Source organism: Prionailurus viverrinus, chromosome D4 (assembly GCF_022837055.1).
Source record: "Prionailurus viverrinus isolate Anna chromosome D4, UM_Priviv_1.0, whole genome shotgun sequence".
In the NCBI taxonomy this organism is placed as follows: domain Eukaryota; kingdom Metazoa; phylum Chordata; class Mammalia; order Carnivora; family Felidae; genus Prionailurus; species Prionailurus viverrinus.
In genome coordinates, this window is record NC_062573.1 from 5,082,218 (window position 1) to 5,095,157 (window position 12,940).

General features: G+C 53.3%; 1 protein-coding gene across 15 annotated transcripts in view; it reads left to right on the forward strand.

Moving 5' to 3' along the window:
- DENND1A (DENN domain containing 1A) overlaps positions 1-12,940 on the forward strand; it is a 513,319-nt gene that overhangs the window by 479,115 nt on the left and 21,264 nt on the right. For 12 of the 15 annotated variants that reach the window (XM_047829482.1, XM_047829479.1, XM_047829474.1 and 9 more), the window contains 2 exons: positions 5,989-6,045; positions 12,771-12,859. In XM_047829482.1, coding sequence (XP_047685438.1) covers positions 5,989-6,045; positions 12,771-12,859 — 146 coding nt within the window. The remainder of the gene's footprint in view (positions 1-5,988; positions 6,046-12,770; positions 12,860-12,940) is intronic. The other 3 variants (XM_047829488.1, XM_047829487.1, XM_047829476.1) reach the window with 1 other exon arrangement.

The following is a 12,940-nucleotide window of genomic DNA, read 5'->3' on the forward strand; positions in this document are numbered from 1 at the left end:
TGATATGTCCCCCCAACCCCTTACCTAAATCCCTCCCGACTGCTCCCAAGAGAAAAGCCACACTCCTTAGCCTGATATTCAAGGACCTATATTATGTGACCCCACCGGCCCATCCAGGGTCCTGGCCTGACCTGTCCTCACATTTATCCTTGCTCTAGCCATGTTGGGCCACCGTAGTTCCCCTGTACCGTGCACTCGAACTCTCTACCACCCCTATCCAGTAGAGAAGCTCCCCCTGTGGACCTCCACAACCTCCACACCCCTCTATCCCCCCTGCATCATTACCCATTCTATCAGAGTGGGAGGCCTTGGAGGACAGGACTATGTCGTCTTCACTGATGTGCACTGTTTGTTAGATGAATGAACAGATGAATTTCTTTTTTTTTTTATTTATATTTTTTTTAATTTTTTCAACGTTTTTTATTTATTTTTGAGACAGAGAGAGACAGAGCATGAACAGGGGAGGGGCAGAGAGAGAGGGAGACACAGAATCGGAAACAGGCTCCAGGCTCTGAGCCGTCAGCCCAGAGCCTGACGCGGGGCTCGAACTCACGGACCGCGAGATCGTAACCTGGCTGAAGTCGGACGCTTAAACGACTGCGCCACCCAGGCGCCCCAACAAATGAATTTCATACCTCCTTTGGAAGGCACTGGAAAGACATGCTCAAGGAAGGAAGGGGAAGATGTGAGTCACTCTCTCATGCACGTTTTCTCCTAGGCACAGATCTCTAACAACAGATTCTGTCTGCAGACGGATTAGAAAAACCACATCAAAAAGGATTCCAGAGGACTTTGGAAATTTGGGTTGACAAGGGTAGTGCAATGCACTAAGAATACCTGCTTGTTTAGTTCCTGCTACTAGCTGTGTGACCTCATACTAGTCCCTTAACCTCTCTGGGCCTCCTGTTTCCTGCCACTCTAGCAGAGAAATGATCCTCTTTTAACTTGCCTCACTGAGGGATATGAGTCTCAGAGGAAAGAGGAGAAGCAGAAATGCTTTGAAAGGAAAACGCATCGTATAAATAAGAGAGATTATTATTAAAATCCAGTCACTTTCAACAGTGCCTTGCTGACAGTACACTCCCTTGGAAAACCAAGGTCTTCACATCCACGGGACCTTTCTGGGAAGACTTGTCAGTCCAACAGGGGAAGAGGGGATTGGCTGGTCCTGTTCATCATCAGGCGCTGGGCCAAAGCCCCCAAGGCCACAACTGCACTCCTGTTGTAGCATCCTTACACCAGTGCATGTGACTCGAGTTATTTCCATTTTGCGGAAGAGTGAACTGGGACTTGGGTTAAATGACTCACCCAAGTGGCAGAACCAGTATTGAACTCAACTGGAAAATGGCAGAGCTGACACACGAACCCACGTCTTTCTAACTCGAAGTATATCTCTTGGTTTTAGCCCAAATACTCTTTATAAACTAAGAAAGGTGTTTTTCTACGATAGGTCAAATGCCACCAGGCCATACATTTCTTAAGGACAGGAACTTTATCTTACTCTCCTGAGTCTCTGGGCCTGGCCCCAAGCAGTTGTTCCGCAAACATACGTAGGAGGAATGCTTCCGCTCTGTGAGCATGAATCTGCTTCCCTGATTGGACACGACCTTCAGGAAAACAGGTGTATGTGTTGATGATCAAAACCTCCAGCCCCACCATCCCTCCTACCCTAGCCCAGCTCAGGAAGTGCCAGATGAAATGCTGAATGGAACTCTTCTTAGCAAAAGATTGCCAAAGGCCCAGCCTTTTGAACTCACTTAAGAAACAGCAGTCAGTGTAGCCGCGTTTTGATCCAGCCAGGGAATTGAGGGCTGCGTACAACGTGATTTCTGTGCACAGGTGCCCGGACCTGGCTTTCTCAGTGCTCTGCTCCTTCTGATTTAAGGCTCTTCTGGTTTTGTCTCCACCTACTCCAGCGGTGGGAAGCACATTGGTTCCACAGTTGAGGCCCGAGACCCACTCCCAGGACTCCCCAGTATCAGTTGGGGCCACAAGTGGGTCACTTTGCCTCGCTGCAGTCTGTTTCCTTGTTCACAGATAGATATGCTCCTCATACTAGGGCCATGCGAAGAGAAGAACAAGTCGGTACCGGCCCTGGACTGGGGACTGTGGAGAAGAATGTGAGCGGGTCTCCGCCCTTAGGGAGTAGGGGACAGGGCTCCTGGCCAGCTCTGCAGCCTCCCTGGGCCCCCGCTCACACTGCCAGAGCCCCCGTTTTCTTTTTTTTCTTTTTAATGTTTATTTCCTTATCAGAGCGTGGCCAAAAGAGAGGCAGAGAGAGAACCCCAAGCAGGCTGCGCACCCTCAACGCAGAGCCCAGCGCAGGGCCCGATCCTGCGAACTAGGAGATCGTGACTTGAGCCAAAACCAAGAGTCAGATGTTTAACCAACTGAGCCACCCAGGCCACCCTGCCCCCACGTTCAGTTAGTCCCCGAATCAGCTTCCGCGCACTGGGGCCACGTTGTGCAAAGTGGTGTGTTGAGTTTATCCTTCCCCGACTTCTTTCTTCACTCCCTCTTCCCACCCAGATCACCACCACTCACCCTTGTGGCCTCTTCTGATTGTCCCCAGGGCACTCAGCTCTCCCCAGCCTGTGTCCCCAGCTGCCATCCCACCCCAGTAGACTTGGGAAGTTCTCGGAGTGGTGTGTCCACTGATGCGTGGCCCTGTGGGAAGTGCCATATACCCCATATACCCCAGCAGTGGGACCCTAACATAGGTACCACATCACCCTTTCATAGTGACTTTAAATCCCCCTGACTTACTCTGCTGGCTTCTGGGTCGGGTGTGATCGAGAGTCTACGTTCTCCCCACCATGTATAAATTCAATTGCAAAAGGACCAGCACTTCCTGGTGACAGTCAAAGGGAAAGAAGTTAAATACGAAATCTGGAGAACGAACATTTGTCAAATCTCTGCACGTGCCAGAAACTTTAAGCCAAGGATCTTTTGCTGAGCGCCTATTATGTACCAGCACTCAACTAGATCCCAGGATAAACAGAGAAATGACACCCTGTGTTCTGTGAATACACTAGTAGCAGGGAAGTGCAGGGAGGGACTCCTGGGGGCAGTGACACCTGAGCCAGGCATCAGAGGACAAATATGAGGCACCCAGGGTGAGACACAAGGAAATGAAAAGGTGCTTCAGGCAAGGGGACCAGTATTGAAGCACTCAGGGAGAACAGGAGGGTAAGCCGAGTGGGATGGGGTAGAGGGGCTGGGGAGGGATGGAGCTGTGTGTGTGGGGGGGGGGGGGGGTGGGAAACACCAGGGAGGAGACAGCAGAGGTCTGTGGGTGGCGCCCAGTGCCTGGAGGGCTTTGAACGCTGCAGGTAGCGTTTTCCAGAGAAGATTAACAGCTGTTATAGGGAAAGTGAGTCTGTGTTCAAATAAATTGGGAGAAATAGGACATACAAGAAAAAAGTTAATAGGGATTTGCCTGTTTAAGGTGGGTTTTTTACTGCAAGCCTTGGCAGCCTTTGCTGTGCTAACTGGCATTGTGAATCTCCAAAAGGAGCAAGGCGGTAGGCAGCATTTCCCGGACGTGTCAGGCTAGGGAACCCCCTTTTCTTCCTTCATACAATGCATCTCCCGGGATGCACTGGGAGATGCCTTGGGAGACGCTGGCCTTCCGCTGAGATGATTTAAGCTGGCAAATGACACGATTGGGTGTATATATATATATATATATATATTTTTTTTTTTTTAAGTCCACTCTGGAACAAGCGTGGAGATGGATGGGGAGGGGAGAGGCTGGAGGGGGAGAGACCTGCTAACGGTGATGGTTGCTAAAGTCTGCTGGCGGCACGGTGGGAAGATCTTGGCAAACATGTCTCACTGAATCTCCCTAACGGCCCCCTGGGGTGGGTAATCCACTACCTGCTTTTACAGATGAGGAAAGTGAGGCACAGGTGGTTATATCATGGGCCTGTGGAAATCCAAATGGTGGGGTGGGGGGCTGGGGTTCAGCCCAAGACTCTCTGACCCCAGAGGCCGCCTCCTGGGGGTTCTGCCACCCCCGCCAGCAGGGTGGCAATGACTCGGTCGGAGGCGATGAGCCGCAAGGACTGTGGGCTGGAGAACTGGTCATCCAGAAGTAGAGTGGCCAAAAACAAGTGAAGCGGGGCTTGGGGGGGGGCGGGGTGACGAGGAGAGGCGGGGGAGGGATGAGGCGGCAGCCTGTGCACACTGCAGGAGGCACCCCTCTCCCTGCCCTTTTACTTTCCCTTGATCAGTGTGGGCTGAGGGGCTCCATTCCCTTTTGCCCCACACTTTTCCTGTAAACATGATGGAGAAGAAATAGGGTGCAGTGGGCTGCCGGGCTCATTTCACTGGCATTTCCACCTGGGTGGCATTTCCAACCCCCAGGTGGGCTCCAGCCAAGGACAGGTCTGTGAGCACGGTTGGGCCCATGCTGCCAGCTAAACAGCACAGGGCCCAGAAAGCCTCAGTGTATCTCCAGTGTATCTCCATCCAGACATGCTCTGGACGTGCTACAGGGGGCCCAATTCTCTACCGAGTGCCTCTGCCATCTCTCCCCTTGGGCCACTCTGACAGACCCTGTGCCGGGACCCAGGGACCCCCGAGACATGGCCCCTACTCTCCAGGAGTTGGGTCCAGAGAGTGAGCTCCAAGGCAGGTCTGGTATCCAAAGAATTTCTGCAACCAAATGAGGCTTTAACGCACCGTCCAGGAGAAACCTAGCGGGAGCCTCCCATGCAAGTCACACGTGGAATTCTAAAAATGTTTTCGTAACTACATCAAAAGAGTAGAAAGGAACACGAAATTAATCGTAATGATATTAAACCAAATAGCCAAAATGCTTTCATTTCAACACGTAATCAATATAAAAAATTTAGACGCTTTACATACTTGTTTCTAACTGAGTATCTGAAAGCCAGTGTGTATTTTATACATACCGCACGTCTTAATTCAGACCTGCCACCCATGGCCATCGGCTGCCGAAGGGAGCAGTGCAGGTGTAAACTTTGTGAACCTCCTGGGTGAAGGGGGAGGAACCAACCGGAAGCTTCCCAGGGTTTGCGGAGGGTCGTGGTTTGGTCTAGTGTGAAGGCTTCCTTTCCTTCCTCTGCCTGCCCACCCCCCACACTTGTCTGGGGCATCTACTCACGCAGGCCATTGAAAGGACAAAGTTTGACTTTCAAAATAAAGGGTCGGAGGAGACAGCCAACAAGCCTGTGCTCTGTTGGTTTTTATTCAAATCCTGATTTCAAAAGCCAAGCGTTTTGTTCCATTTTATTTGTTCATCAGACATTTATTTTGCAAATCCACCCCCCCCCCCCCCCAGGGAACAGGGATGAATCCCTCAAGGAAATGAACATTTGAAAGATAGTGCGGGGGAGGGGGCGCTGGGAGGGAGACACCGGGTGATAAGTCCCAGGTAGCAGGGAGCACTGGGCAGGGGGAGCATTGAAGGCAGCCTGTGACCCACTATCTTGAATGACAAGTAGACATATATTTGCCAGCCAGATCAGGATGGGGTGGGTCATTCGACCCTAAGAGGCAGGCAGGAAACGAGGCATGAGAGTCCAGGGCCATTTGAGGATCTGCCCTGGTGAGCAAGGATGAAGATTGGGAGGGGTCTGTATGGGGCACAAGAGAGCCCAGGTCTTGGAATGCCAGCCCACGGCCTTGCTGAGCTGTCCCCCAAGGAGGCAGGAAGGGCAGCAGAGGTCTCGAGGTTGGGGTGCAACAAGGTCGTATTGCATTTTAGAAGATCCCCCCGGGCCCGTGTGGAGAATGGCTGGAGGAGATCCTGTTGGGAGATGATTACAGTGATCCAGGCCTCAGAAATGCATGTGCAGGGTCCGGCGACCAGTTGACATGGGAGTGAGAGAGCGGGAGGCATCGAGGACGCTTCTTGGGGTCTGGCTTGGGCGACTGGATGCGTCCTCTCGTGTGCCGTGTGTGGAAATGCATCAAACCGTCTCCATGTGTACTGATGTTTTAAGTTTCGCTTTAATGCAGCCACAAAGACTCCGTCCCACTCGCCCGCCGCCTCCCAAGATACAGCGCTCGAGGCCCGTGAGTAGCCAGTGGTTCTGCCCTCCGCCTAACACTGCCTGAGCCGTCCTCCCCGCCTGACTAAACCTCGGGAGTTTGAACTCAGCTGCCTTGCAAAACAAAACCGGGAATTGGGTTTTTCAGCTTCCCTCTCTGCGTGGCATGAACCCAAACTTGCATTTTCTGGGCTTCTGTCTCCTTTTCCCCGAACCAGTTTGATGACTTGTAGGCCAGAGCTGTAGGTAGCCGTGGGCCACCGTGTGGTGTGTTTGCCGTGTGTGCGTGTGTGCGTCACTTGAGCACATCTCCTAGGTTGACTCCTACTTCTAGCCAGTGAGCTTTAAAGCCCAGCTCCAACTGCCTTTCCTCACAAAGGAAGCAGAAGTCTGGCAGCAGGGGTCTCATTCCTGCCTGCTCTTGGCTTGGAAATGCGTTTGATGTCCCTTTGCGAGGGCAGAGGCTACGCCCAGAGAATCTCGAGCCAGCTCGGATGGAGACAGGGCCTCCTGTTCCAGGCCTCACGTGGAGCTCCACCTTGCCCAGTGAAGTCCCAAGTCAGGGCGACAAACCCACCGACACCTTGGAATGGGGTGGGCGAAGCAGAGAGACCTATCCGAGTTGTTTTTGTTCTTGTTTTTAAGTTTATTTATTTGGGGTGGGGGGAGCACGATCAGGGGAGGGGCAGAGAGAGAGGAGAGAGCAAGAATCCCAAGCAGGCTCTGCACTGCCAGCGTGGACCCCAATGCAGGGCTCTAGCTCGCAAACCATGAGATCATGACCTGAGCTGAAGTCAGACGCTTAACCGACCGAGCCACCCAGGTGCCCCCCCATCCAAGGTTTTTAAAGACAAATGCCATGGAAAAGTATTGGGTGTGGGGCCCCGTTTTCCTTAGAAGCTCAGACTTGGGCTGTGCTGAGGCATAACCACTTTAACGGGTTCCTTCAAAGTGGAAACTTGCCAGGACCATTTGGTGAGGCCTGTTTACCAAGAGAAGAGTTTCTATGTCTCAAAGCAGACTCAAAGCAGCAGTCTCTATATTCAAAGCAGCCACCGCTCCTGCAGCCCAGCAAGAGGTCAGGTTCCCATCCAGCTGCGACCAGAGTGCCCCACAAACCCACATCCCAACCCCTGCTCCCCCTTTTCCAATGCACACATCCAAATTGATCTTGTGACACGTGGCAGCCAAGGGGTGCAGGTGGCCAGGCCCTACCGTGTCTGTTTTTAATCCTTGGTGCACACGCCCAGCATCGATTGGGTGGCTGCTCTCTGTGCGGATGTTGGAAAATTCTGTGGTGCTCTTTTCCTTCCCTTCCCTCCTGTGTGTAGGAGTTAGAGGGCAGGGGTGGAGGTGGGGGGGGGGGGGGGTGCGAGGGCAGTGGGGACTTAGATACCTTCACCTAAAGCACGCTCAACCAAATGAGCCACCCAGGCACCCCACCTCTCTCCCTTTAACACACCTTCTGGGGGCACCTGGGTGGCTCAGTTGGTTGAGTGTCCGACTTCGGCTCGGGTCATGATATCACAGTCCATGAGTTCGAGCCCCGCATCAGGCTCTGTGCTGACAGCTCAGAGCCTGGAGCCTGCTTCAGATTCTGTATCACCCTCTCTCTCTGACCCTCCCCTGTTCATGCTCTGTCTCTCTCTGTCTCAAAAATAAATAAACATTAAAAAAAAAAAAAAAAACACCTTCTGTCGAACATGCCCTCATTCCCCAGAGACCTTGAGAGAGAAAACATAGACTATCCTTGTAAAGCACCGAGCACAGTGCCTGCCACACAGCAGTGGCTCGTACTCTTAACAGGCTTTTAAACCTTAGAACTTCCTTTTTTTTTAAAATGTTTGTTTGTTTGTTTGTTTGTTTATTTATTTTTGAGAGAGAAAGAGAGAAACAGAGTCTGAGCAGGGGAGGGGCAGAGAGAGGGAGAGACACAGAATCCGAAATGGGTTCCCGGCTCTGAGCTGTCAGCACAGGGCCAGACGCAGGGCTCAAACCCACAAGCCAGGAGATCGTGACCTGAGCCAAAGTCGGTCGCTTAACCGACTGAGCCACCCCGGCGCCCCTGAACCTCAGAAGTTCTAAGGAGTGACTCAGTTTCTTAGTGACTATCATTTGCCGAGGATTTTTTTATAGTCAGCAAGTAATCCTAGCTGGGCCTCACAGTAGCTCTGTGAAGTAGACATCATCTCCACCCATTTTAGAGATGAGAAAACTGATGCTTGGTAACCTAACCCAAGTCCCTCAAATGCAGAAAGGGGTCACCAGACTCTAGAACCCATGGTCTTTCTGGCATACTGAGCTCTCCCAGGACCCTCCACCTGCATTTCCATGGAATCTGCCTTAGTGTGAAATACTGGGCCAGAGCCTTTGATGGAGAAAAAGTAATCATTAGCAGTGAGCTGGGCTTTCTGTGGAATCTCTGGGGTAGTGTTGGGGCTTGGCAAAGACACAGAGGTGAAGAGAATTAACAATTACGTACTGAGCGCCTTTTCCGTGCCTAGGACTGTGCTGGGCCCTCGTGTGATTATGGTCTCATGTGTCCCCACCACAGCCTGGAGGAGGCAGAGCTATTTACCCAGCAGGCAGCCGAGACCACAGAGATGCTAAGAGGCCAAGCTGGCCGCGGAGCCCAGGCCTGCCTCTCCACACTCCTCACCAAGCAGCCTCTCCTTCAGCCAGCCCTACAGAGGGCTGCCCTCAGAATTCCCTGTAGAGACCTGGGATCCAAGGCAGGCAGGGACTCTCTTGCAGAGCGTGATCCGGGACAGGACTGCTCCTGCTGGAATAGCTCAGGTATTGGAGACAGCTCCTGTGGATTCCGTGCGGTCTCACCAGCGTGGGGATCCGTGTGGACTGGGGGAGGCCCAGCCACACCCACCGGCAACTGAGGACTTGGGAAGGCAAACGTTACCCCAAGAAACACTCGAGTAGTACCTGCCTGTGCCACTGCTCTGGTGTAGGAGGCGAGCGGATCGGTACCCTGGGCTCTGCCCACCCTGCGTTATGGTACCCTCGGGGCAATGTGCCTGGCAGAACCATTTCTCCTGAGCTTGGAAGTCGAAGAGGCCTGACCCGATTTGAATCACAGGTTGGCAATTCCTGACTGTATAACTTCAGGCAAGACGTTTAATTCTCGGACCCTTAGTTTGATCATCTGTAAAATAGGTTCAGCAGCCCCCGGCCTGGTGAGGGTAGTGAGATCACATGTGTGTGGTGCCTGGCATGAGGTGGGCATGTATACCACACTTCTGCCACCCCACACCCCTCTGCCAAGCAGGGTCACTATGGGACTAAATTGGGGGTCCTGGAAGGCCCGTGCTTTCTGGACCCGGCAGCGCCCCGTGCCCCGGAATCTGCCCGCTGAGTGTACCCGTGTAAGCCTTTCCAGTATGCACCGCTGTCGCTCCGGGTGACCCTGGGAGACACGGGGCCCCTCGAGGGCCTTGAAAAGAATGGCTCGACCGGCTCTCCTGTCAGGAGCCTCTGGCCCCCAGCCGGGCTTTACCGCGTACTTGGCCACAAACGTCTGGTTAGCAGTGTGGCCGTTGGCCCCGGGGTAGCAGGAGCATGGGGGCTAGCCGTTCAGCCCTTCTGGAAGAAGCTTTGTAGCCAGGCACCTGTGGCTGGAGTTCAGATGTTACCAGAGGATTTAGATTTTCTTTTTAACAAGAAGAGAAAGGAAAGAGCAGAAGAAAGCCTTGCCAGTGTCTGGTGGACTAGGGGGAGTGGGCTGGGGCGTGCAGGGGAGAGGCAGGCTGTGCCCGGCCGCATGTGAAGCGCTTTATAAGCTCTGTATTTATTATTTCTTGCTCACCATTAAAATCAAATGTACTCGGTGCTTTTGTATTCAATACACATTTAACCCTGCCGACTTAGATTTCTCAGGTTTTAAATCCAGTGGGGAATTGGCTGGTTTCCCAACTTTCCCCACAAGTCCCCCTTGAACAGAGCTCAAAATCCCTGTTTAGCATTTTCTCCCCTGGCGCTGCTGGGATCCCAACACCGGAGGGGCCGGTGGCTGTGGTGCGTGCATGTGTTTTCTTCCCCCTCCCCCAGCCCCCGCCCCTGCTAAGCACCCCCCAAAGACGATGTGATCGCTGAAATCTGACGGGCCAGTAGTCGGCATCGTCTTGTGATTTGGGCTTCATTAAACCATTTTGTCTGTGTGTGTGTGTGTGTCTGTGTGTGTGTGTGTGTGTGCACGTGCGTGTGTGTGTGCCTGGTTGCGGCTCCAGCTGAACGTCTGTGGCCGTGTGTGTGCACGCAAGTGTGTGATTCGTGCACATACCTTCGACTCTCGTGAGTGTGTATTTGTGAGGCTGAATGCCGGCGCCTGGAGGCCTCTGTGTGTGTCTCTGGATGGTTGTCTGTGAGTGTAATTTGTGTCTGGCTTTGTCCACACCAGTCAGGTGTGTGTGACTCTGGGTGTGTCTGTAGCTGTGCAGGTGACTGACTGTCTCCGGGTCTGTTGTGCCTTCCTCTCCCTCCCCCGCCTCCCTGCCTCCCCGCTCCCCTCCCCCACCCCCTCTCCCTGCTCTGTCTGTTTTATCATCCCTAATGAAGCAGTCTTCTCCATCGATCCTGCTGATTGCCAACCCATTCCTTTTGTTTGTTGGCGCTGAGCCATTCGGCGGCACTCTGACAGCTCAGCTCGTCTAATTAGCTCTGTTGTTCTTTTTCCCCATGTTTCACCACGTTGCAAGTTCAGTTGAAGTTGCCACAAACTTAATCCCCCCATTTCAGCCACAAGTTCACATTCCAAACCCGCCTTTATTGTAGCGAGGAGCAGCCGTGTGCGAAGAGGACAGGCTGACAGGCCTTAATATCTGACCTTTCCCGAAACCCCCACCCCGGGACCTCTGGGGCAGGGCAGAACTGCTCCGTCAGCCCACGCTGCACATCCGCCTTTGTGCTGAAAAGTCTGGGGGAGCGTTCCAACCCCGTGATCCTGCTGAGCAGCAGCGAGAGGGAGAGGAGTCTGGCTCTGTGCTGGGAAACCAGTTCAGAGTTTGAGCGGACGTAGCCTGGACGTCTGCTTCGGAGCAGACACGGTTCTGATAACCGTGGTAACAATAATAGCAACGTTCTTATGCGCTTCTTAGATTCCAAGCAGCAACATTCACCTGTTCCTCAAAGTCTTGCTGAGTGACCACTGTAACACTACACACGGAGCAGGATGCTAGGCAAGGGTCATCCTGGATGGCATCTTCTAATTCAGAGATAGCCCACCCTCCTCCTCTTTTTTGTTATTGATAAGGTCACGGGGAAGCCCGGCTGGTGCCAGACTCCTTGCTGGTGCTTTCCCGCGACCATCTCATTGGATCCTCATTCAGAGTAACCCTGGTGGGGGGGGGGGGGGGGGGGGGAGGTTGGATCCTCATTCAGAGTAACCCTGGTGGGGGGGGGGGTAATGGGGTGGGGGGAAGACCACAAGTGTCGTGGAATGCACTTGGCTGTTACCGTGTGTCTGATTTGCCAAACAAGGCTGAGATCAGACTGGCCACTCCACAGGAAAAACTTCGGTTAGATCAGACATGCAGAGACCTGAGGGCTTGATGAGACTCTATAAAGACTTGTCTTTCATGCAGCCAACTTCTGTAATCTGTGTTCCTCAGCCATTGTGCTGTGTTGCCCACAAATTGCTGGGGGGTGGGGAGCAGGGGGCTCAGGAAAGGGGGGGCAATAAACGGAGTATGTGTGTGCTCTTCCTTGTCTTGTCTGAGGACCTCAGCATATTGTGGCATTGTGTCCACTTTGGCCCTTCATCTGCAGAGAGAGAGCCAGCCCTCTGCATGGGGACGTCCAGGCATTTTTATTGGCAACAAAAGTCACAGATAGACTTTCTTGGTTTAGCTGTCTCCAGTCCCTCTCTGGCACTGGAAATGTTCAGAGAGGATGGGGCCAAAATTAAAGCCACGTAACGTGGACTGGAACAGACGAGGATCCTTCTAAGGACACCTAGAAATGCTTAGCCTAACTCCCATCACAGGCTCTGGTGGGGGAGGAGGGAGGTGTCCTTTTCTGTGGGCCCACATCTTGTTGCCACAGGCCAGCTGTGGATTAGGAAGCCGTATGCTTCCCCATCACGCACCCCCACCACCGACCCTCAAGCTAGGTCCCCGTGAATGTAGGAGCCCCACGGGGTGTGTGGCATCCAGGCCGAGCCGTGCTCAGGAGGACTGCACGGACACAACCTGGGGAACAGAAAAATGATTTTTATTGGTGCTCGGTGATGGCTCTCACTTGCTTTATTCCCCGTTCCTCCTCAGGAAAACAAGCATCCTGTAATTCAGTTGTAAAAAGAAGGAAATAAGCACGTGTACCCTAGAAATAAAGCCCGAGTGAAACCTTTTCATTGTACCAAACCAGTTTCAGGGTTCTAGAAGAAGGCGAGGGGGGACTTACCATCAAGGAGGGCCTCCGCATCCCGGTCCCGCGTGGACGGTGTCTGGTCGAACTCCCACGGCAGCCCCGCAAGGAGGGGGCGGGTGGAGCCGTCCCCTCCTTGCAGATGAGGAGACCAAGCTCTTCAGAAGAACCTTTCCCACTTAAATAGGCCACGGATTTCCCGTGCGGGTATCTGCTGCACACTCAGTGCCATGTTCTCACGAGAAGCAGAGGCTTCGTAGCCTGTACTATGCAAATGCCTCCACGTTTATTTTGGGGCTGCTCATCTAGATGTGTGGAATGTCCCTGTGTGGCTTTTCCAACTCACTCCTCGGGGACTTCCCTCTGTGCCCGCTGCAGGTGCGCCCTCCCCGTCCACATGTGGTAAAGAGACCAAAGAGCAACATCACGGTGGAAGGCCGGAGGACGTCCGTCTCAAGCCCCGAGCAGTGAGTACCCCGTCGCTCGCCTCCCCTCTGTCTGCCAGAGCCCAGTGGGCCAGGCCTTTGCGGGGTCCACGCTGCAACCCT